The 25,114-nt window shown below is 36.3% G+C and overlaps 1 protein-coding gene across 1 annotated transcript in view; it reads left to right on the top strand.

The window, feature by feature from the left end:
- Positions 1–237: 237 nt before the first annotated feature.
- LOC110378885 (titin) overlaps positions 238–25,114 on the top strand; it is a 65,219-nt gene continuing 40,342 nt past the window's right edge. Inside the window, exons 1-15 of the mRNA XM_064036874.1 lie at positions 238–295; positions 2,064–3,244; positions 3,624–3,692; positions 3,811–3,867; positions 5,427–5,712; positions 6,424–7,329; positions 7,846–7,895; positions 8,124–8,209; positions 8,479–8,699; positions 9,093–9,167; positions 14,614–14,718; positions 15,122–16,146; positions 16,251–16,311; positions 16,692–16,718; positions 18,076–24,174. Of these exons, the coding sequence (XP_063892944.1) occupies positions 238–295; positions 2,064–3,244; positions 3,624–3,692; positions 3,811–3,867; positions 5,427–5,712; positions 6,424–7,329; positions 7,846–7,895; positions 8,124–8,209; positions 8,479–8,699; positions 9,093–9,167; positions 14,614–14,718; positions 15,122–16,146; positions 16,251–16,311; positions 16,692–16,718; positions 18,076–24,174 (10,306 nt within the window). The remainder of the gene's footprint in view (positions 296–2,063; positions 3,245–3,623; positions 3,693–3,810; positions 3,868–5,426; positions 5,713–6,423; positions 7,330–7,845; positions 7,896–8,123; positions 8,210–8,478; positions 8,700–9,092; positions 9,168–14,613; positions 14,719–15,121; positions 16,147–16,250; positions 16,312–16,691; positions 16,719–18,075; positions 24,175–25,114) is intronic.

Raw genomic sequence — 25,114 nt, forward strand, 5'->3', positions numbered from 1 at the left:
AAGTAAAAAGCGTCAAAAAAATTATCCCCATCGCTGTCGACTGGGAGCATACAAATTTGTTTATTATCCCATATATTTAATAAATCGAATTAATATTAGTGCAGGTACTTGAAGGTACTTTACTACTTCCAGTTCTTAGACTTTCGACCCAATAATGGGTAAAAACGGCCCCTATTACTAAGACTCCAATGTCAATGTCAGTCTGTTCGTTTCCAAAGCTGTACCTCATGAACCGTGATGTCTGCTAAGACTGAGCAACACGGAAAAGCGATTTCTGGTCTTAAGATCGGTCCAAGTAACAGTTTACAATAGAATGTGAGGTACCAAATAGCCAATAGGTATACGTATTTTACATTGTTAAGTGGCTGGACGTTATGGTGAGTTTTATTGCAAAACTAGCTGATCCAGCTAATTTCGTATCGTTTTCAAATCTTACCTGGACCTCTTGAAACATTTTAAAACCAAAAAATGCCAAATTGATCCAACCATTCTCGAGTTTTAGTCAGACTAACGAACAGCAAGTCATTTCTGTATACAATGTGTCCCGGGGTCAAGTGACCGCCGGAAATTTTTTGAATATTTGAACAAAATTAAGGATAATTTCCTTTATATTGGGGACTTACCGCCTTTGGTTTTTTTTTAATGATTTTTAGTAAATACTGTGACGTGCTACAGTTTTTTAAGATATTTCCTAAGTTTTTACATCTTTTTTCTTTATTGACTAGCCGACATCATAGTTTATCAATTAAAATTATCAAACATAACAAAAATGTAATAAAACATTTATTAGAAAAAAAAAAAAAAAATTCAAAGAAAATAACGCCTTTTTTTCAGTTTTTTCAAAATAAGTCCAATAAATGCCCCCTTAATATCACTTTCTTTTAATTTATTAATAAACTACATGATATTTCCTACAATAGCTCACAACAATGTTTGCTGCTATTTCAAACAAATGCAAAAATACAGTCAGTTGAAATTTGAAAAAAAAGAGCAAAGCCTGTTATTAAGAGGCCTGACAATAAATTTTTTTTAATGATTTTTTTCAAAAATATAAAAGAAATTATCCTTAATTTTGTACAAATATTCAAAAAATTTCGGGCGGTCACTTATCCCCGGGACACATTGTATAAGAAGGTAAAGAAAGGCAATTCATTTTTATATACAAGATACCATTTAGGCCTAAAATTCTAATTATTATTTTACTGTCAATTTCAAAAGATTGAATGAGATAGCACGATGTCGTGTCTTAAATAGATACACAAAGGACAAAGTTGTGTTTGAGTTCACGTCTTAATGCTAGTAAAACATTGTAACTTCCATTACATAAGGGCGTATCATATCCGATTCACATTGAAACATATTTTAAAGCTCTTGTAGTGTTACCGAGGTAAATATATCTAGAAAAATATAAAAAATAATGGGAGGGAAATCTTGAAGTGTCCACTTAAATTTTGTGAAAAGCGACACATCTTTAAGCACGCATCTATTAAACATAACTTGATAGTAACGGTACATAATACACAGTAAATAAATAAATCTATGTACATATATATAAAAGAAAGTCATGTTAGTTACACATTTTATAACTCAAGAATGGCTGAACCGTTTAATCTGAAAATTAAAGCGTAGGTAGCTTAGACCCGGGAAAAGGATACAGGATTTTTGTCTAAATTTGGGAAGCGGGTTGAACTGTATAATAACTGAAGTTGAAAATCTGAAATTAGACTTAAACTTATTTTACAACCACACAACCACCACATGTGAAAATATAACAATATATTTTTCATATTTTTCAAATACCATAATGACCCAAAGGTCATTTTTAACAATATATTTTTCACATCTATTTTTGTTCTAAGATAGACAGTTTTACATACAGCTGTAATATTACAAGACTTGAATGCATTACTTGCCGATACGAATATAGGGACAAATTAAATAATTATAAATTTCAAAAAAAGGTGTTAAATAGAACGAAAAATTAAAATACGAATAAAATGTTACTGCAGCTCGAATATTTATCACAACTTTTCACACAAATCATGTTATCTGTTTTTTTGCAGAATCTCGTACAACGGTACGGAAGACTTTCCATGATAAGACCGATGTAACTACTTCGAGTACCGAAGATGTTGATATAACACAAGTCAGTAAATCATTATACCAGTCCACAGAGGAAAGTAATTTACTGAAAGTTCAAAATGTGCAAGAAGTAGATACACAAAAACTTGTTTCAAACATACCCTGGCGGCGGTCAAAACAAGAGACAAAAGAAGAGAGCCTTGAGATTAAGCATTGGAGAAAGCAAAAACCAGAAACAAAACAATCATTTTCAGATAAAAAGTTAATAACAGAAGACACTACATTGTTACAAGTAAAAGATGACACTGAAATTACCAGCACTAATAAAGAAGTATTGGAAGTTAAATCTTGGAGGAAGCCGCGTAGCAAAGATCTTTCTACGGACAAGAAATTAGTCACTGAAGATAGCAATATACTAAAAATTCAGTCCGAAATTGATGAAGACAAAACTCAAACCTTGGAAACAAAATCATGGAGAAAACCTCGACGTGACGATAAATTGACTGAAACTTTATCTACCACTGAAGATGTCACGTTATTACAAACAGAGGAAGATGAAGAGGAAATCCAAAAGAAGATTTCTCAAAAACCACGCACTGATGATAGGAAGCCAATCATTAGAGACGAAAGAAAAGATTCAATTCCTTGGACTCAGGAAGGTATCAAACTGCGTCCAACGAAGGTTGAAAAGGCCCCATTGGTGAAGGAAAAAGTAGAAGACGTAACTTTGAAGAAGGTAAGGCGAGAATCAATCAAAAAAACAGAAACTGTAGAAGTTGAAGAACTTATGACCTACGAAAAAGACACTGCAATATTGAAAATTGATGAAACTGAGCAACAAACAGTCAAAACCAAGGATGAAGATACACCTGTATGGCGACGTAAAACAAAGAAAACAAAAGAAGAACATGAAGAAGATACTGAGGCACCCGAAGAAAAGAAGCCTGAAGAGGTACAGCTTAAGCCGGTCAAGAAGGAAAAGCAAGTGGAAGAAGCAAAGCCTGAGGAGCCCAAGTGGCCTACTGGCAGAAGGCGACCGAAGGAAGAGGAACCGAAAGAAGAGGTTGTACTCAAGCCAATTCCCAAGCAAAAGGCACCCGAAGAAGAGAAGCCTGAAGAGGTGCAGCTTAAGCCAGTCAAGAAGGAAAAGCAAGTGGAAGAGGCAAAGCCTGAAGAGCCGGCTGGCAGAAGGCGACCGAAGGAAGGAACCGAAAGAAGAGGTTTAAAACCAATTAACAAAGGCACCCGAAGAAGAGAAGCCTGAAGAGGTGCAGCTTAAGCCAGTCAAGAAGGAAAAGCAAGTGGAAGAGGCAAAGCCTGAAGAAGAAGGCCAGCAGAAGGCGAAGAAGAAGAGGTTAAAAAAACAATTCAAAAGAGAAGCCTGAAGAGGTGCAGCTCAGTCAAGATCAAAAGTCAAGGCGCCGAAAGCAAGCCAGCAAAGCGAAGGAAAGGAAGAGGTTAAACAATTAAGCAAAAACCCGAAGAAGAGAAGCCTGAAGAGGTGCAGCAAGCCAGTCAAGAAGGAAAAGCAAGTGGAAGAGGCAAAGCCTGAAGAGCCCAAGTGGCCTACTGGCAGAAGGCGTCCGAAGGAAGAGGAACCGAAAGAAGAGGTTGTACTCAAGCCTTAAGCAAAACACGAAAGAGGTCGCTAAGCCAGTCAAGAAGGAAAAGCAAGTGGAAGAAAAAAGCCTCAGAAGGCGACCGAAGGAAGAGGAACCGAAAGAAGAGGTTGTACTCAAGCCAATTCCCAAGCAAAAGGCACCCGAAGAAGAGAAGCCTGAAGAGGTGCAGCTTAAGCCAGTCAAGAAGGAAAAGCAAGTGGAAGAGGCAAAGCCTGAAGAGCCCAAGTGGCCTACTGGCAGAAGGCGTCCGAAGGAAGAGGAACCGAAAGAAGAGGTTGTACTCAAGCCAATTCCCAAGCAAAAGCGAAGAAGAGAAGCCTGAAGAAAAAGCCAGTCAGAAGTGGAAAGCAAAGAAGTGGCAGAAGGCGTCCGAAGGAAGGAACCGAAAGAAGAGGTTGTATCAAGCCAATTCAGCAAAAACCTGAAAGTGCAGCTCCAGTCAGGCTCAAGTCGGAAAAAAGGCAAAGAAGCCAGAAGAAACCGAAAGAAAGTTAATAAACAAGGCACAAGAGAAGCCTGAAGACAGCTCAGTCAAAAAGAGGCCGCTCGGCAAGAGCCAAGAAACCGATCGAAAGCAAAAGGAAACAGAAGGGAAGAAAAGAAGACGCTCAGCCAGTAGAAGAAAGCGACAGAGCAAAAGGCCGAAGCCAGATTCCCAAAGAAGAGGCTCGCCAAGAAAGTCAAAAGAGAAGCCTGAAGAGGTCAGCTTAAGCCAGTCAAAAAAAAGTAAGGCAAAGCCTGAAGACAAGTGGCCTACTGGCAGAAGGCGTCCGAAGGAAGAGGAACCGAAAGAAGAGGTTGTATAAAGCCAATTCAAGCAAAAGGCACCGAAGAAGAGAAGCCTGAAGAGGTGCAGCCAGTCAAGAAGGAAAAAAAGTGGAACAAAGCCAGGAGCCAGTGGCCTACTGGCAGAAGGCGTCCGAAGGAAGAGGAACCGAAAGAAAGGCAATTCGCAAAACCGAAAGTAAAAGCCAGACCGAGTGGCCACTGGCAGAAGGCGTCCGAAGGAAAGGAACCGAAAGAAGAGGTTGTACTCAAGCCAATTCAAGCAAAAGGCACCCGAAGAAGAGAGCTTGAAGAGGTGCAAAGCCAGTCAAGAAGGAAAAGCAAAGCCTGAAGAAGCCTAGCAGAAGGCGACCGAAGGAAGAGGAACCGAAAGAAGAGGTTGTAAAAGCCAATTAAGCGAACGAAGAGGTTAACAGTCGTCGTGAAGAGCCCAACACTGGCAGAAGGCGACCGAAGGAAGAGGAACCGAAAGAAGAGGTTGTACTCAAGCCAATTCAAACAAAGGAAGAAGAGAAGCCTGAAGAGGTGCAGCAAAGCCAGTCAGAAGGAAAAACAAGTGGAAGAAAAGCCAGAAGAGCCAAGTGGCCTACTGGCAGAAGGCGTCGAAGGAAGAGGAACCGAAAGAAGAGGTTGTACTCAAACAATTCAAACAAAAGGCACCGAAGAAGAGAAGCCTGAAGAGGTGCAGCAAAGCCAGTCAAGAAGGAAAAGCAAGTGGAAAGCAAAGCCCAAAGCCCACAACGAAGGCGTCCGAAGGAAGAGGAACCGAAAGAAGAGGTTGTATCAGCAAAACCCAGAAGAGAAGCCTGAAAAGAAGGTCAAAAAGCAAGTGGAAGAAGCAAAGCCTGAGGAGCCCAAGTACTGGCAAAAGGCGACCGAAGGAAGAGGAACCGAAAGAAGAGGTTGTACTAAAACAAAAAGAAAAAGCCTGAAGAGGTGCAGCTTAAGCCAGTTAAGAAGGAACAGCAAGTGGAAGAAGTAAAAGCCCCCAAGCCAATCATCAAACAGGAAAGTCTCGAGGTAGAAACTATTGAGACAACTGAAAAAACTGAAGAAAAGAAAAGGAAAAAGATCAGGAAAGAAAAGTCTGTCGAAGAGAGCATAGTTCAAGAGACGACTGTAGTTGAAAAGGATGAACCAGTTCAAGAAATCGAGGAAGAAGTCACTACTGTAGTTACGCGAAAGCAGATAAAGAAAAAGATTCAGAAAGATAAAAAGAAAGGTGAGGTTTATTTATTTGTTATATTAGGTAAGGTTAGATCAATACCAATCAGTCGGGGTCTTAAAGTTTTTTATTGTAAACAGATGCATGGTTATCTCCACAAGTATTTAACAAACGCTGTAAATATCAAATCCAGTCCGCAGGCTATAAGCAATTCCCAAAATTTTTATTTGCAAATTACATTTGTAAAACTAGATATCTTCTTCCATTATACGGACTGAGGTCTCAGTAGCGCCACACATTCCTTATTTTCTCTTAAAACCAGCCAAGTGCGGGTTGGACTCACGCATAAAACGTTCTGCACTTTTATCTCCAAAACGGACCAACTTCAGTCATATAATTTTAAATACGTTACATATTATTATACATTTTTTAAGCGCCAGTCTGTTGTCATTTTCAATAACGAATGCGGCTTGTATATATATTTTTTTATTCAACTAACTTTACAGATCGTAAATAGGTTGTCGGGTACAAATTAAGCTCGTTAGCATTTGTGTTAGCATTTGTAAATAAGTGATGTCTGGTGGCACCTAGGATATCAGTCTAATGGAAAGTTCTCATAATTTCATTTATTTGTCCTAATAAATACTAACATAAAAATAATTTGTACATGACATAAAGTTGAAATCGTTAGTACAGACTTTTTTGTTCCTGGCAATAAAAATACGTTTCATGGTTGACATTAAAATTAATTAGAACTATATTTTACAGAGGTGGAACCATTAATAATTGAGCCAATTAAGGCTTTGAACGTATTGGAAAATAGCACATTAGAATTATCTGTTGTGTTTGAGCCTGCGGATGATAACATAGTGACCTGGTACCGCAACAATCAACCCCTTGAACAAATTGACGACTGTATCATACACACTGAAAATGGGATATCAACAATAAAAGTACAAAATGTAGACAAAAAGAAAGTAGGAAAGTATGAAGTTGTAATAGAAAAAAATAATGTGGTGGCCAAATCGGCGAGTTCCATTAAACTACTAAAATCATTAAATGAAGATCAGATTTCACCACCCGTATTCACTAAACCTATTCGACCAAAAACGGTCACTTTAGGGGATATAGTATTACTTGAGGCTGAAGTTTCATCAAGTCCGACTGCTTCTTTCCAATGGTTCATAGACACGAGAGAAGTAACCACATATGCTAAACAAAACAAATTAACTAACATATATGTAACCGACAGGGAAAATGTTTCATGTCTGTGCATTGAAAATATAAGCAAAGATTTCTTAGGAATCATAACATGTAGAGCAGAAAACTTTGCGGGATCAGTTTCATGTTCTGCTTCACTGCTAGAACAAACAGAAAAGGAATTTACAGGGGAAGCGCCAACAATCATTACTCCCTTAGAATCAGTGATTATAATGGATGGGGAACCAATAAAACTTTCATGCAAAATCAAGGGGCAACCCTGGCCTAAAGTCGATTGGTATCATGATGGTACACTTGTCCAAAGAGCTAGAGATATTACAGTTGCCCGACAAGAATCGGGCTTATGTGAATTGTGCATAAAAGAAGCCTTTCCTGAAATGTCAGGAAAATACAGATGTGTAGCTACAAATGAATTTGGAAGTTGTAACTGCGAATGTACTGTTGATGTTGAAGGTAGCGATGTAAATTCTACTTCCACACTGCATGAGAATACTTAGTTTGCATGTATTATAAAAACACAAGAAGGATTGTATAATGTTCACCGTAACTCGAGACACCTAACAACATTTATCATATTTGCCATGCATCTGTAGAACAATTTGAAGTTTGGAGTTTTGATCGACGCTTTAGTATCGATATCGATTATTTTTAATTTATAAAACTATAGCTATAAATACAGAAACTACGTAGTACTTATAGTAACGTTGACTTTAAGGATAGAATCAAATCGCTTGTGTTATGAGAGCTTCGTGAATGTTAACTGCGTCGCATCCAGTTATTGATATTGTGGGTGTATAATTCCTTTTGTTTTAAAATAATTGAGGACAGTTCAGAAACGCGACCATATACAGAATCCCTTAACACATTAACGGCCACAGTATGACTCGTGAATATTGCACAGGAATTATGCACTTGTGAGTGATAGCATCGACCGATTGACATGTTTTTTAATGGTTACTTTTTTTCTAGCATATGAATATGTACCCAGTGCTTCAGAGGAGGATATACTGAGCGATGAGGTAACTAATATTAAACTTTTACAGCCTTACTACAAAAATTTAAACTCCGTTGCACACTTGTTTAAAAAAGTGTGGCTGCAAAACGAAACTTATTTCAACGTCATAAATTGGCCTTATTTTAGACAAGTGTTCAACAGTCGTTTAAAAGTTTTTGTGGTACGACGGTTATTACTTTTTGTAATACCTACATCTACTAAAGTACTGAAGTGTTTGCACAATAATTTACAGAAAACGAGTGACATTGAGGAATTCGCTCCACGTATTGTTAAAGCCTTACCAACGGTTGTAACTACTACAGAAGGAGAATTAACCAGGTGCTGAATTTGGTTTTACTTTCATTTATCTACTAGCAATAGTATCCCTACTTTATGTGTCTTATAACCATGTGAAATAATAATAAAAATAAGTAAAATATTTTTTATCTTAAATGAAAAATAACTTGAAAATATCTCAAAGAATAAGTAGAGGTATTTCTTTAATAAGCCTCGTAGGGAGGATCAAATTAGTTGCACTTTTTCAAATTATTACAATATAGAGTATTCAATACAATATTTCAAATTTTTCCAATCACCTTTTTGTTTAGATTCGAGGCAAAGGCTATAGGCATTCCCAAACCAGAAATTAGATGGCGCAAACAAGGCGTAGAGATTGTCCAGTCCCAAGAATATCAAATAGAGGAAATGGAAGACGGTACTTCAATACTGATAATACCCGAGGTGTATCAAGACGACACTGGGGAAATCGTATTTGAAGCATTCAATCCATTAGGAGTAACTTCAACGATTGCAGCACTTTCTGTTGAAAGTAAGTCAATTTACTTGGCCTCGAAAACAAAAATAAAATACATACTTGTATGTTCTAATACTTTTTATGCTTTCAGTTGCAGTACCTATCAGGAGCTAGTTTATATTTTTGTAATAGTTTATTTTTATGCCTTCTCCTACATTCCCTTCCTCTCGACCCAAACTTACATCAAACAATACTGTTCACACTGAACACATTGTAAAAAAAAATCTATCCGTGCAATACTGGGCACCAAAATCAATTCGGTAATATAACTGTGAGATGGCGCATACGCTACACAGGATCCGGGACTACTTTATGATTCACAGATTCACATTAGTGGTTTAAATAAAAAACACAATTGTTATCGAACTCACCTTTCAATTGAAAACTTATATTTATGTTATATTATAGGTATAATTGGAACCAAAGAATATCGAAAACCAGAATGGGTTACTCACATGGAGGAACTACAGGCCGCCTTGAAAGGTAAGATTCTATGAATATCACAACAAGTCGCCAAATCATGTTTAGCCAAGCCTTGAACAAAATATATCAGTGGTCAATTGTTGAGTTGGTTGCCAGGGCAATTTTTATTTCTTTTTAAACGGTTTTATTTAGCTCACCCCGTTTGTTTTATTATTTATTCATTCTTGGGTCAAATTTAGAAATTGAAATTTCAGTGCCTTCCTGTTATCAGATTGATCTGAAATTTGGTACACACCTTTATTTCCGATGACAATACAATATAGTAATATCAATAACATTGCAAATCCAAGATGGCCGCCGGTACAAAATGGCGGATAACGTAGGTTTTATCAATCCCGTCAATGTGGGTATCAAATGAAAGTGCTCAACCAGTAGAATACAATGTACTATATAAAAAACTAGCATAAAAAAATAGCGACAAATTATTGTTTTTTGACACTAACAAGTTTGTTAGTGATTTTTATTTAACAAGGGAATGTATGTATTTCCCTAATAAATATAAAGATCTGATTGCTTCTTTGTTAGCATATAATATTAACAGTGTCATAGATAACAATATGACAAAACCTAGAATAAGCGACGAATCAGTATTGTCTAGTTTACCTAACAATACTGTGATTGAAGATTTAAACTAGCTCCTGAGACAATAGAAAAGCATTGTAGTAACCTTATACTCTTTCATCAGAACATAAACCGCTTTTCTGGCAAAATTTTAGATATTGAATTATTAATTGATAAATATTCTATTGATATAATATGTCTTTGTGAGACATGGTTAAAGCCTGATAAAATGTCATTTAATGTGAATAATTTTTTGGTTGCCAGTGTGTTTAACAGAGTTTCAGCTGAGGGTGGAGGTACAATAATTTTATCTAAGAGTAATTTAAAATTTAAAAATAGATTAGACATTACCTCTGGCTCTGTTGATCGCGTCTGCGAAGTAGCATGTGCAGAGATAGAAAGCCATGTAATAGTATGCGTTTATAGACCACCAGCATCAAATTTTTCGTTATTTCTCGTTCATATGGAGGATATTCTCTCAAAAGTTATTAAAAGTAATAAATTAGTCTATATTTGTGGTGATTTTAACATAGATCTTCTCACTGAATCATCTGATAAATGTAACCTTTTAGCGTTATTTAATTCATTTAATCTTAATTATTTATTTAATGATCCCACTAGAATTACGGCTACTTCTAGTACCTGTATTGATAATATATTTACTAATAACAGTAATATCGAACATTTTTCCTTAATATCTGGTGTACGGTCGGACCACAAAGGTCAGCTTGTTAGTTTTAAAACTAATAAAATAAACTCATTAAATAAGATAATTACTTTTAGACCATTGAACAAAAACTTTGCAAAATTTCAAGATAATACTTCGGATAAATTAAATTCTATTAACATGGACTGTAAAGAACCAAATAAACTATTTAAACATTTATTTAATACACTCTGCCAGGAACTTAATAAGTCATGTCCGAAAAAAACTATTAAAATCACTCATAAATTTAAATTCAGTGAATGGTCTACTAAAGGGATTAGGATAAGCAGGGATGTCCTATATAACTTGTACCACGAAAGGTCATTGACTTCTGATCCAACTTTTCATGACTATGTAAGGAACTACTCGAAGATATTTAAAAGGGTATGTATTTTGGCTAAGTCGAAATCAATTTGTAATAAAATAGCCAAATCAGACAATAAAATTAAAACAGTCTGGAATATTATAAATGTTGAAACCGGCCAAACTAAAATGCGGGATGCTGATCCGCGGTTAGTTATTGATAATGCTGTTATCTCAGATAAGGTAGAGGTTGCCAATGCTTTTGACACCTTTTTTTCAAACATTCCCGGAGAGGTTACCAAGTCCCTTAATTCATCTTCTATATTAGCTGAGACGTTACTTCGACAGAACTTCAGTAGAAATATACCTGACTTCCAATTTCAATATGTCTCTGATTACACGATCAAAAGAGCATTCAAGTCTTTAAATCTAAAAAAGACTGAGGACTTATGGGGCTTTTCTGTCACAGTCATTAATTCCATTATTGAGAGTGTTGCCCCAATACTTAGTGAAATTTTTAACCTTTGCATTGACAACGGTATCTTCCCTGACTTGATGAAACTCAGCAAAATTGTTCCTATCTTTAAATCAGGCTGTAAGAAGAACCCTTCTAACTACAGACCTATTTCAATCCTTCCAGCCTTTAGCAAAATCTTCGAAAGGATCATGCTCGATCAGATGTTAAGACATTTTAATTTAAACAACATATTTCATGACCGTCAGTACGGCTTTACAAAGGGTAGGTCTACCACTGACGCAAGTGCAAGATTGATCACCCAAATCTTAAACGCCTGGGAAGATTCGCGGGATGCTGTGGGCATTTTCTGCGACCTTTCTAAGGCGTTCGATTGCGTTGACCATGACACTCTAATTTGTAAGCTGAACCACTACGGAATTCGTGGTAAAGCTCTCGCGCTCGTCCTTTCTTATCTGTCAAATAGACAGCAAGTAGTGGACGTAAGTGGCTCAACTTCATCTGGATCATTAGTAAAAATGGGCGTGCCGCAGGGCTCAATTTTAGGTCCCTTTTTATTCTTAGCTTATATAAATGATCTCCCGTATATGATGTCTGTGATCTCTGATATTATTTTATTTGCTGATGACACTTCCCTTGTCTTCAAAATTAACAGAAAGGAATCTAGTCCTATAGACGTAAACGATAGCTTGGTTACTCTGAGCAAGTGGTTTGCCGCGAATAACTTGCTTCTTAATTCCTCCAAAACGAAATGCATTAAATTCTCTTTACCTAATGTAACACCAGTAGGGCTCAACATCGTTCTGGGCGATAATAAATTAGATGTTATTAGTCAAACCGTCTTCCTGGGCATCACCATTGACTCTAAATTGCAATGGGGTGCCCACATCTCAGCACTGTCAAAGAGGCTGAGTTCCGCAGCTTATGCAGTCAGAAAAATAAGACAGATTACTGACGTTGCTACTGCTAGGCTCGTGTATTTCGCTTACTTCCATTGCATTATGTCCTATGGCATTTTACTGTGGGGGGCAGCGGCTGACGTAAACTCAATCTTCGTTCTCCAGAAAGGGCAGTTCGTGCAATTTATGGCCTCGGCCCTCGCGAGTCATTAAGAGAATTATTTAAAGAAATTGACATACTGACACTACCTTCTCTTTATATACTAGAAAATATAATGTTCGTACGCAAAAACTTAAATCAATTTAGTGTTAAAAGTGATATACATTCTATTAATACAAGAAACAAACACAAGCTAGTAGCTCCGAGATTCAGATTAACGAAATCAAATAAATCGTTTTTAGGGAATTGTGTCCGTTTTTACAACAAGCTGCCTAAGTGTGTAACCGATCTCACGGATATAAAATTTAAGAACACTTTAAAATCCACCCTAATTAAAAAAGCTTATTATAAAATTCAAGACTTTGTTGACGATAAAGATATTATATGGCGATAACTCATCTCTCCATGTGTGGCTTCCCTGGCAATTAAACGACTTTTTCTTCTCCCTTTGCATTGTATAGATTTACAGTTTAAGTTTCTTGCATTGTATAATTCTGTGAGCTTACTATTGTTATGTAATAGACTGTACTGTGACTATATTACTTTTTAAAAAGAGTGTCTATGGAGTTTCTTGCCGGTTCTTCTCCATGAGACCAACTTTTTGGAACCGTGCAACTAATGTGACGTTTCATAGGTGCCTGCAAAGGCCTATGTGAAATAAAAAGATTTTGATTTTGATTTTGATTTTTTAAAATTCAAATCCAAGATGGCGGCCTCTACAAAATGGCGGATAACTTAGGTTTTGTCAATCCCATCAACATGGGTATCAAATGAAAGGTCTCAACAAGTAGAATACAATTTACTATGCAAAATTGAAATCTAAGATGGCCGCCGCTACCAAATGGCTGATAACAATTTTTAAACGGTTTTATTTAGCTCATCCCGTTTGTTTTATTCTTGGGTCAAATTTAGCAATTCAAATTTCACCCTCTTCCTGTCAACCGATTAATCTGAAATTTTGTATACACCTTTTATTCCGATGACAATACAATATAGAAATATCAATAACATTGTAAATCTAATATGGCCGCCGGCACAAAATGGCGGATTACATATTTTTCCACAACCCCCTTAATATGGGTATCAAATGAAAGGGCTACACAAGTAGAATACTGTCAGCAACCCCAGCGGGGCCCAACGTGGCCAAGGCCTGCCTGGGCTGCGGGATTGTTCGAAAGAGTTACCGTGGCCCTGGTATATAAAAGGCCTACGACGAAACATAACTATTTTTAGTCAGTAAGAATCTGGTACTCCCTTACCGCTGCTGACCCAGGTAGGGTTCACTTGATGATTTTTGGCGTCGTTAAAAAAATTGACTTTTTTAAAAATTAGATTGTAATAAATTATCAGATAAGAGACCGTGTAATAATGATGCACTAAATGAATTAGATCGAATGAGGAATATTCGGTAGGCATTTTCATTAAATACTAAAAACTAGAAAATAAAAAATCGGTAAAAAAACTTTTAAGTCAAACGGTTTTATCTTATGTGCACTGAAAACTAGAAAATAAAAAAATTGTTACTTACCTGTCAACCTACGTAGGTGGTCTTGTTCATATTAGACTAAAATAAAAACGTGGGGCCCCTCTGAAATCCTACCTATGGCAAAGCATATCTTTATACTTTGGTAGATCATGAGCTCGGCGTTCGCTGGTGAAGCCGCTACGGCTGATTATTATTGATTGTCAAAATCTCCAGTTACGATTATAGTAAGTCGATGCAATCCACACCTATTGTACCTCTAGAAGAAAGTACTACAGCAACAGTTAATGGGCCCCACGTTTTTATTTTAGTCTAATATGAACAAGACCACCTACGTAGGTTGACAGGTAAGTAACTATTTTTTTATTTTCTAGTTTTCAGTGCACATAAGATAAAACCGTTTGACTTAAAAGTTTTTTTACCGATTTTTTATTTAATAAAGTTAAGAAGCATAATTCAAAAGACGAGTCCATATATTAGGTAGGTTCCAGGTAAATACGTACATCACTCTGTTTTCTATAGAATGCGGTAGCAGTAATGCGGATTTTGTAACAGTGCCTAGCACGGAGCGATGGAATATCAATATCGCATTAAATTCTGCGCGGTTTTGATATGCCCAGTAAGATCACGCGGTCGGGCGATGTATGAGTATTAAAATCCGCTAATTCGGTATCACCCGCCGGTGCACGGCAGCGGTGTATTTTCATCTCTTAATAGTAAATAAGTCGTGTATGTTTCTTAAACAGTCCGACCGGAAGCCGACCCCAAAATAATTGGGAAAAGGCTCGGAGGATGATGATGATGTTTCTTAAAGAGTCTTAAGTAAGCATTTAGATAAATAATTTGTTTTTAATTACAGCAACCCAGTCAGTACCCACGTTTGTGAAAGATGTTCTAGGAGAACGAGTGGATGAAGGTGAAACCGTTACTTTCGAAGCCGTGTACAGTGGAAATCCGACGCCAGGTAAAACTCAACCCTTTTGCTACGGTCAAATTTTAAATGTAGAAGTTTCAAAGAGCCTTCTTAAGTTAAAAGAAGCTTTTGAGTACAAAACTTTTGAGCAAAACTAAGTATAACGTAAATCCCAACTAATATTATAAATGTGAAAGTAACTGTCTGTCTATCTGTCTTTTCTTCACGCCTAAACTACAGAACCTATTTGTGTGAAATTTGGTACAGACATAGGTTGGAACTTGAAAAAGGACATAGGATAGTTTTTATTGCAAAAAAATATAAAAATTAAATTTGGACATATATCGCTATCCAAAAATGTGCCGGAAGTCACTATTCCACGCGAACAAAGTCGCGAGCAAAAGCTAGTTGATTATATTCGTTGAAAACTAATGGCTAAGCGACTTCTTTTCAGAAATAATTTGGTACAAAGACGACAAAGTTATAAGGACGGACGAACGTTTTACAATTGAAAACAAAGAGAATCGTACAACATGCACAGTGAAAAAGTGTGTTAAAGCATTAGAAGGAACATACATGTGCAAAGCAGTCAGTGACATAGGCATGGCTATTACTAAAGCAAAATTGCAAGTGTATGATAGCACAGATAAGGCTAAAAAAGCCAAACATCTTAAAATAAAAGACAGATTAGAAAAAGTTGCAAAACGCGAAGAACAGATTGTTCAGGAGGAAACTGCTAAGGTTGTTTCTGAAGTTGTTAAAGACTCTGCAGTTGTAATAGAAGAAGTGCAAACAACTGAAAAACCGAAACCTGTTAAGAAAATAGACAAACAAAAAGCAAAGAAAGTTGTCACTGAAGCTGACTATGTTGAAACTGTAGATGTTGCCACTTACAAGAAGGCCGATAAAAAAGAAAAGTTAGAACCCAGCAAAGAAAAAGCAGAGCCGATTATTACTCCACATGATTATTTAGTATCATCGCAACCAGACAAGGAGGAAATGGTTCAGCCGTTCGAAGAGTCATTTGAAACTCAAAAAGGCATAATAAGAATGGTTGAAGGTGATTCCCGGGTAGTAGCAGAAATAAATGAGCTGTTAGAAGTCATAAATGCCAAAGAGTTCGGCCCTGGTGAATCTCCACTAAGAGAATTAGCCAAAATAGGATTCATGATGAGGAACGGCCTCACAATAGAACAAATTGAAAGTCTGTACGATTCTCAATATTTCCCAGCGTTACGAGTTCCGCAATCCCAGTCGGCCTTAGTTCGTTTGGTAGAGCGACAAGGTCACGGAGCACTTATTACAGAAGTACTTACGGAAGAAACTACGCAGGACGAAGATGTAATAGCTGCTAAAGTTGGATTCCGTGCTTTCTTGAAAATGGTGGAACTGAAGCATTCTTCGGTTGAAGAAGTAATTGCGCATTTCTATCCAGAAGATTTTAAACCACGGTCCTGGGAACAAAAAGAGGCACATGAGGTATGTAACCTGTATACTGATATCGTTTTGCAAAAAAAGATATCGGTTTCTAAGTGAAAGGATATGTTTGGCATAGCGTAATGAGTTCTGTTCCTATTTTACAGGTAATAGTCGAGTCGGCAGCTGAACAAACGGCGGAAGTACATACTACTACGGTTATAAAAGGTATTATCATAGTATTTTAGAAATAAAATTAGGCACGGCACGCACACTGCAGACTATTTAGTTGACCCTTGGTAGGAATAACATTTTTTTTTTGAAAATCGTGAATTTAATCAAAGTTTTTAGTTGGTCTTATACGGACCAAAAACCTAATCGTTCGTACTTCCATTCAACTTGGTACTGATTTTTATTAAGAGCAAAAATCAACTATCGACTGACTAAATCTTCATAGTGTGCGCGCGCTCTTGAGTTATTTCCTTGACTGTCTTTTCGTAACCAAGACGCTTTGATGATTGAAGAAAGCATTTTGGTTTACTGAAAGTGGTTTCAGCAAATTGTAATTAGTTAAACAAAAGTTGCTAATCAAAAATTATTTGTTTTAGATACTACCAAACTGTCGGAAGTTCAAGGTAAGTTTTCCCTAGAAACTCATTTTATAAGTGTTTTAAATAAATGCTTCAGATGACATGATACCGTGGATGGAATGAATTGCAGACGCTTTATTCTTACTATCAAATATTAAAAATATTAATCACTCGCTTATTTTGTTACTTATCTGGTTTCATTTTTTCATAGAACTATTTAAAGTGAATGGTTTAGGTTCTATTTCGAATTTTATTTTCTTCGTGCGTGCCTATAATACCTACAGTATTATTTTACAGTGAATGTTTCACCATTGGATATTAAAAAAATATGACTTAGAGATTGTAGACTTAACCCGCTGCTCGCCACGATTTTATATAAAGAAAAACATGATTCCATTCAAAGTTTTGAGCCGGTCTGAGACCGGCTAAATACCTGATCTTTGTACAAAAAATGCTCACATTCAATAATGAAATAATTGAGCTGGTGAGTGAGCGGAGCTGGCAATTATATTAATTTGACGTTTAACTGTAGGTAGACGATGAAGGATTTTTTAAAATGTAGAGCAGATGATGATGATGAGATGCCGCAGAGTTTGTTTGTTTCTTTGTTTAACACTCTTAACTCAGAAATCGGTACGATTTGAAAAAGTATTTTGGTGTTATATAATTAATTTATCGAAGAAGGCTACATAAACAATTTTTTTTATCCAGCTGTGCAAAATAGATCAAGGACGCGGTTGAAGCCGTAATAATTTATTGTAGTAGATATCCTACTCACAAGCATTTAGAGCAAGACCCATGCAGTCACTGCACGTGTCGTTGGCAGTTGGAAGTCACCAGTTCGCTTCCAAAACGTACCTTAAATAATTGTTATATGACGTTATCGCGTTGACCGGTCGCTTCACCTTTAGACCATAAAATCGATTCAAAATAAATATCTTTCATTATTAATATACATTTTTTTCTTTAAACTTGTTTAACTATATTATTTACTAATAATTAATTTACTATTTACTAAGCTGTCAAAGTTTGCGCACTGGTTAAAAAATATTTTAGTACCTATAACATGTTATACCTATAATGCGGAATGTTTGAGATAAATTCACCGTCCATAAATAAATTATGAAAGTTTGCACTAACCATTTTAAAACCATTATCATAATCTGCTTTTTGCTTTTACAACCAGCTTAAAACGTGTGTTATTTTATTCTATACAGCATTTAAATACTGCATATGGCTTCAAGAATGTGCTTCATGTGTGTACTTTATGTGAGTCAAAGAAAATGTAAAGTAAGTACCTACATTTACATTTCTATTATCTTGTCTTGATGTCAAATCTGAAAATAAAAGACATGTTTATTTATATATTTTTCACTTCAAACACGATACTATACTTCCACAGATATCAAAGAAAAAGAACAAGTCAAACGCAAAAAACACACTAAACAGAAAATATCTTTAGAAGAACAGCAAATAGAAGACCAGTGTACAGAAGAACAATTAATTACCATTAAAACACACCAACCCAAAGAAAAACAAGAACATTACATTGAAGACGAAACTGGTATCCTTGAAAAAGATGAAATACCTTATCTCACAACAATTGCAACTGACATTTCTGACAATAAGGTAGAGATAGTTCCCGCAAGTCAGGTGACACATATACTATCTGACAAGACATCAACAGATGCTACTGCCAACTTGAAATTAGATACTAACTATTCTTTGATCGCTGATGTACAAGAAGTTCATGAAAAGGAAGCGCATCTGCAAATAAAAGAAAATAATAAACTTGCAATAAAACCATCAATAAACGAAATCGAACCTCTAGTTGTAACAGAAGTTGAAGTAAGTGGTTCCATAGATGATTACCAAACAAATAAAAGCGCTTCTGAAAATATTGCAAACAAGGGCATTGTCCCAGCAGAATCTTTTGTGACAACTGAAATTCATGCAAATGTCACAACCACAGATTTAGAAAAAGATGAAAAACACGCGGAAAAAGCCAAAACTACTATGATTTTAAAAGACGCTCTTAACATAACAGAAGAAATTATTTCTGTTAAGGAATCTCCTCTACAAGAGTCACCTACCAAAAAATCCAATGCATCTATTGCATTCTCACCATTAGTAGGATTAAATGTTCTTGAAATTAATGAAGAAATGAAAGAAACTGACGTAGTTAACGTAAACATAGAAAAAGCAGCTACGTCCAAGCTTAATTTCAATTTGTTAGAGTCGTTACAAGTTGGTGAAGTTTTTGTTGAAGACAAGTCAGGGAAATACTATCCTGAGCTGATTGTACCCACGGAAATGGCACGTAAGGACGTTCTCGTTTCGAATCAAATAGTAACAGAAGTCCACAATGTTCAAGAACGAGAAGGAGTCCTATCAGCGCTTAAAATGCCTCCAGCACAAGAAGCAAATGTAGATATTGCAGCAAAAGATAGTTTGGTTATTTCCATCGGAGAATTGCATGAAAAGGAAGGAGAATTTCCGGTGAAAGAAATGCCAGCACAAGTTTCTGTAAATAAAGACATAATGTTGCATACAGGTCTAGATAATATAATTACTACATCTCACATCAAGGAATCAGAATTTGTGGCAGACACAGTATCCCATAAAAAGGCCACAGTTGGTATTAATGAACTTCAACATTCTTTTAATGTAGAAACTAGTGTACACGATTCTGAGACTTCGATGGAAGAAACGCGATCAGTAATTGGTTTTCATGCTGACATTGCAATATCGGTCTTAGACAAAAATGATGTACATGAAGTGAATGTACATGAAAGTGAAAAAGATCTTGTACTGAAGGAAGACAAAGTTACAGCTAAAGCAGATTTTGATTATAAAGCATTTGAGCCCCTAATTACATCAGAAACAATGCAAATGACAACTACCGAAAATATTAAAGTTTCTGATAAGCCAATGGAAGATGCTGCAGTAGAATCCGTAATAACTAATCAAGCTAAAACCGTTTCTTATCCATTTATACACGACAGTGAATCTACAGAAGAATATAGGTCTAGAAAACCCGAATCAGTAGCTTCTTCACTTATTCCTAATATACCCCTAACTATATCAGAAACTGAATTATCAGAATGCGAAAATAAACTAACACTCAATAAATTACCCGAGGTGGTGCATGCACAATCAGGATCTAGCCATCCTCTAAAGACCCCCCAATTAGAAGAAATAAACACAGCCGATCAAATTGACTTCATTACCAAACAACCAAACTTGTCTGAAATTGCATCAGAATCAAGGGACTTACAGAAAGAAATAACAGTCCTTCAAACAAATGTTCAGGAACAGCTTTCACAGCTTGAAGAAAATAAGATAGCTCAGAGTGCAGCTCAAGCTGTTTTTATCGGTAAAGAAAGTTTAAATGTCACAGAAGTAGTTGTTAGTTCCACTGAACAAAATCTTGTCACTGATAAACCAAAACCAACATCAACTGCTAAAGTTGATATAGACTCTGATCGCAAAATTGCTGTTGTTATGGAGGTTAACTCACGGGACACGCTAGATAGTCTCGATACACAGACTTCAAATTACGAAGAAGCCCAAATGGTCTCTAGTAATTTGATTTCAGTGCAAGTATCGCAGAATGAAACCTTAGACAGTCAATCAATTCTACAAGAAGATATCAAGCCCGATTTCAAATTCTTAAACCCGGAGTTAATTCCAGCTGAAGGCATTTTGAATGTAACGGAAACGATGCAACACGAGAAGGAAAGTGAATATAATACAATTTCCGAACCACAATCATTTACAGCATCAACTGATATTTCTGGACGACCAGTTGCTGTGCTGTCAGAGGTCACAGTAGATTCAAGCGTAGGTTATTCGGATGACATTGTTAAAGATGTCCCTAAGCAGGCTAGTGTCCAAAATATAGCGCATAATGAATTAATCGTGAGTACTACCAATTACAATGAAAAAGAAAATGTCCTGGATACTATGGTGAAGCCAAATTCATTTTTAGCCTCATTAAACGTTGACTCCAATCAAGCTATTTTGGTTGAAGAAAGTAGATCCGAACTGGCACCGGAAGTTCTAGAAGACATAAATAAATTATCGTTTGCCACTGCCAGACAAGGAGCGACATTAACAGAAGCTATATCTCAACAAGAGATTATTGTTCACTCCTCAGAAGACAAGTTAATCAATAAAGAAGTGGACAGCTCCACAAAACCCACAATATCTCTTACAACATTACAAGCACCACAATATGACGAAAACTTAGCCATTGAACAAGAAAATATACTACCATTATCGAAAGTACCTGAAAATCAACAAGCAGAACTTTCTATAATATGCCAAAAGAGCTTACAAACTTCGGAAGTACTTTCACATGCAGATAATATAGAAGAAACTTCAAAACCGAAAACAGACTACAAAACAGCATCGTCTAAAATTGACGAAATTTATGGGAAAACTGCTCATACTGAAGAAGTTATTACCAGTGAGATGGTCAAAGAATTTAAGGATGAGAAAATAACGTTACAAAATACCAGTGCAACGCCTATTTTCAAAAATACATTTGAGCAAACTGAAATAATTTTAGGTGAAAAAGAATCACTGATACATGAGCAACCATTAACTCAATCTTCTATTAGTGGAGCAATCACCGAATCTGAAGCCATAATTACTAGCTACACTGAGACTGTCGACAGAGAAAAAGACTTTGATGTTCAACAGCTGCAACCAAAGCAAGACGCATCGGTTGGGTTCGTTCCGTATAGTAGTTCAATTGGTACAGAAGTTGTACCATCTAGTATGGTCGAAAAGTTTGAAGATATCTCTGTGAAAACTTCAAAAGCCTCAATGACTCGTGATGAATTACAAAAACACATACAGAGCACAGAAATATTGATAGGTGAGAAGGAGACTGAATTCATAGACACTAAAACAGATTCATTTAAAGCAACACCAAATATAATCGAAACGACAGCCAAAGAAATCACTGAAATACAAGCAGTGGAAAAGGAAAATGTATTGAACCGAATGCAAGAACCATTCTCAACAACCGCTCTTTCGTCAATTAGTGAAAAACAATCTATACTAAGCACAGAAGTACATGTTAGTCAAGACGTTGAGGATCTAAGTACGCCTAAAACAATACATACAAGTGCAACCACTACTCACGGAGTACAGGAGGCCGTCGAAAAACTGGAACCATTTATATGTGAAGTAGAAGATACGTATGAAAAAGACCTTCTTACAGTTCGAAAATTGACGGGTACAATAGAGGAGCAAAGATCTGTGGACATTACAGAAACAATTGTTACAGAAAAAGAAAACACATTAGAGTCATTGGAACCAGTCAAAGGTGAAACAGTAAACTTAAGTTATCAACCGAAGCAACATGTTAACATAACTCAAATAACATCTTCTGAAAAAGAAGAAGACTTGCTTACGAAAGGATTAATACCGGAAGGAAGACAGATAAAACCTACTGTTGATGTACCATTGCATTCAAGTTTAGGAATAAATGAATGTATTGTGAATGAAAAAGAGGTAATGTTGCAGTCACAAAGTGAAATGAAATCACAACAAATAGGATTTACTATAGAGTCGACAGATAGCTTGAGCATATCCGAAAATGTTTTAGCAGAAAAAGAAGAGGCTTTAGCAGAAACTCGTATTCCAAAAGGTATCACAAACAAAATAAGTTTAACAACACTTAAACACTTTAATACAGAATTGTTACAACCTTCCGAAATTGAGGAGGAAATGGATTTGGTGGATAACAGACGACCTGAAACTGGTGACCTAACTATAGAAGCAGTAAAACCTCTTGTTATTCAAGAGATAAACTACGAAGAACAACCTACAGAAATAAAAACTTTGGAAAAGCTCAAGGAACTCGTTCCTGAAGTTAATTTGGAAGTTGGTCAACATATTACTGTAACGGAAGTAGAAATAACAGAAAAAGAACATGATATTGACACTAAGGAAACTCTTCCCCTAAAACAGGTTGAAGAAAATTACACTACTAATTTACCTATTCAAATAGAACAAATTACTTTAAAAGAATCGGAAGCAATTTTAAAAACAGACAAACCGGTACAGCCTGAAGTACCGGGCATTATTATTGAACCTAAACAACACATTACTATAACGGACACGATAGGAGAAGAGAAGGAGCAAGAATTGCTGAAGGATGTAGCTCCATTAAGCGTGAAACAAAAAGTAGGTATAAAAGCTAATGAGCACATTACAACAACACAAACTGTACCAATAGAGAAATTTGAAATTTTGGAAGACACACTTTCTAAAGATGAAAATGCTTTGACAAAACAAGTTGCTTACAACGAACTTATAAATATTCAACCTCATTTAGTAGAAAGTGTCAAAACCACAGATGTGAACTATGAACCTACTGAAGGTACAATCCGATATGAGCTCGAGTTACACAAGAGCTACATTACATCTGAAAATGTAGTGCAAGAAATTTCAAATGAAATGCTAAGTCGTGACGATAGCTATAAAACTGCTGAAAAAGCGATCACTGAAATGAAATCTATTCAGCAAACTGAAATAATTGCAGGGGAAAAACCTATAGCTTTTGATAAGGTAGATGAGCAAAAGCCGGAAAGAGCGGATAAAAGTCATATAACTCATCAAGAAGTATCAAATATCAAACCCCATGTAGTAGAAAACCTTGAAGACATGCCAAGTTTCTTACAACCAGACATGAATACTGCATCTTTGGACGTGGAAGCTCATAAATCCTATGTTGTTTCGGAAAATGTAGCTCAGGAGTATTCAAAAGATATGAAAATAAGTAAAGAACCAGCTAAAGAAGTAACAGAACAATTATTAGAAATGAAGCCCATTGAACAAATGGAGGTAGTTGCTGGAGAAAATATTACTTTAATGAGAACTTCAGAACGTGAAGAGATTAACGTACACGGGAAACATATTGAAATGCAACCTATAAGTCAAAGTTCTGTAGTAGTACATGAGAGTGAAATTAATACAAACTTTGAACAACTTGCGCCTAAGGAAAAAGCATCGATAGCTTTGAATACCACAGAAAGTATAACCGTTGATGAAATTACACAAGAAGATTCACAAGACACTTTCAAAACAGACAAAATAAAAACTGCTAGAGCTGAAAAATCTATTACTTTGTTAACACACGTTCAATGCACTGAAAACGTTGCAGAAACTCAAGTCAAAGAATTAATTACACCAACAACACAGACTGAAACTACAAAATTAACATCAACTAGTGTAACACCATTAATAATTACAGACAGTGAAAGTCTTCAACATGAAACCGAATTGCATATACCAGAAATAATATCTAAAAAAATAAGTAAAAGTTTTACAGTCGCCAATGAAGTAGAAGTTTCTACAGAATTCGTAGCTGAACAAGCAGTACCGTACTCTGAAAAGAAGCCGAAATTATTAGAGGGCAAAATCACCACAACTGACGAGGATCGTCATGATATATTGATAACTAAACAAGAGGCTGAAACTCACGGTAAGTTAACATTAATAAATAAAAAATAGAACAGTCCCCTAACTACGATTGTCTGACTGTTAAATTATTAATTGAGATTTACGATTGTAGTTCATGATAGCGGGTTTATTGTTCCCCCCCATCCACTGGATTTGAAAGGCTATAATAGCAGATAATGCCTCGTTGGTCTAGCTGTCGCATGCGCAGCTGCTGAGCACGAGGTCGAGCTCGGGTTCGATTCCCGGGTCATGCCAAAGTCGCTTTGTGGGTTTTGGAAACTTTCACAAAGCAGCCCGGAGCCTGGAAGTTGGTGGTTGATACACCCGTGCATCGGAGAGCACGTTAATGTCGATCCTGTGCCTGATCTCTCTCCGGTCGTATCGGATTGCCGTTTCGTCGGGCTATGAGAGGGAAGGAATAGTGAGTGCACTTGTGTCTGCGCAAATGCACTATAGTATTGTGCGCTGTAGAACAGCTGCCGTAGCCGATAATCGGCAAGGAGGACATCATAACTATTTTCAAAACACTTGCTTGGAAACTGTTAGCTACTAATAGACGTGCGACGTGCATTTATTGAATATGATTTTGATTCACTCCAGGAGTGAAAACGATTATTTTTGTTATTCTGTTGTGGTTTTTCATCTAAAAAAACCTGTTTTGCATCTTTGTTTCAATTCAATCAGTGCTGCTGTCTCAGATTGTAGGATTGTATTTCAAGTTTCTCTTATAGACTTTAAATTAAATAATGGTGCATTGAAGCACAACACCGTGACGTTCGGTGACGTGGCAGCATTTAACTTGACACCTGATATAATAACCATAAATGCGAAAATACTGAAACGATTTTAATGGTATCGCGTACCTACAGGGCCAGACAATTGACATAGATTATTGGACTTTGGTGAAACGGCTTATTAGTAGCTTAGTTATTTTTTTACTTTATAGAAACAGATATGTATTT

The sequence above is a fragment of the Helicoverpa armigera genome, chromosome 1 (genome assembly GCF_030705265.1).
Source record: "Helicoverpa armigera isolate CAAS_96S chromosome 1, ASM3070526v1, whole genome shotgun sequence".
NCBI lineage: Eukaryota > Metazoa > Arthropoda > Insecta > Lepidoptera > Noctuidae > Helicoverpa > Helicoverpa armigera.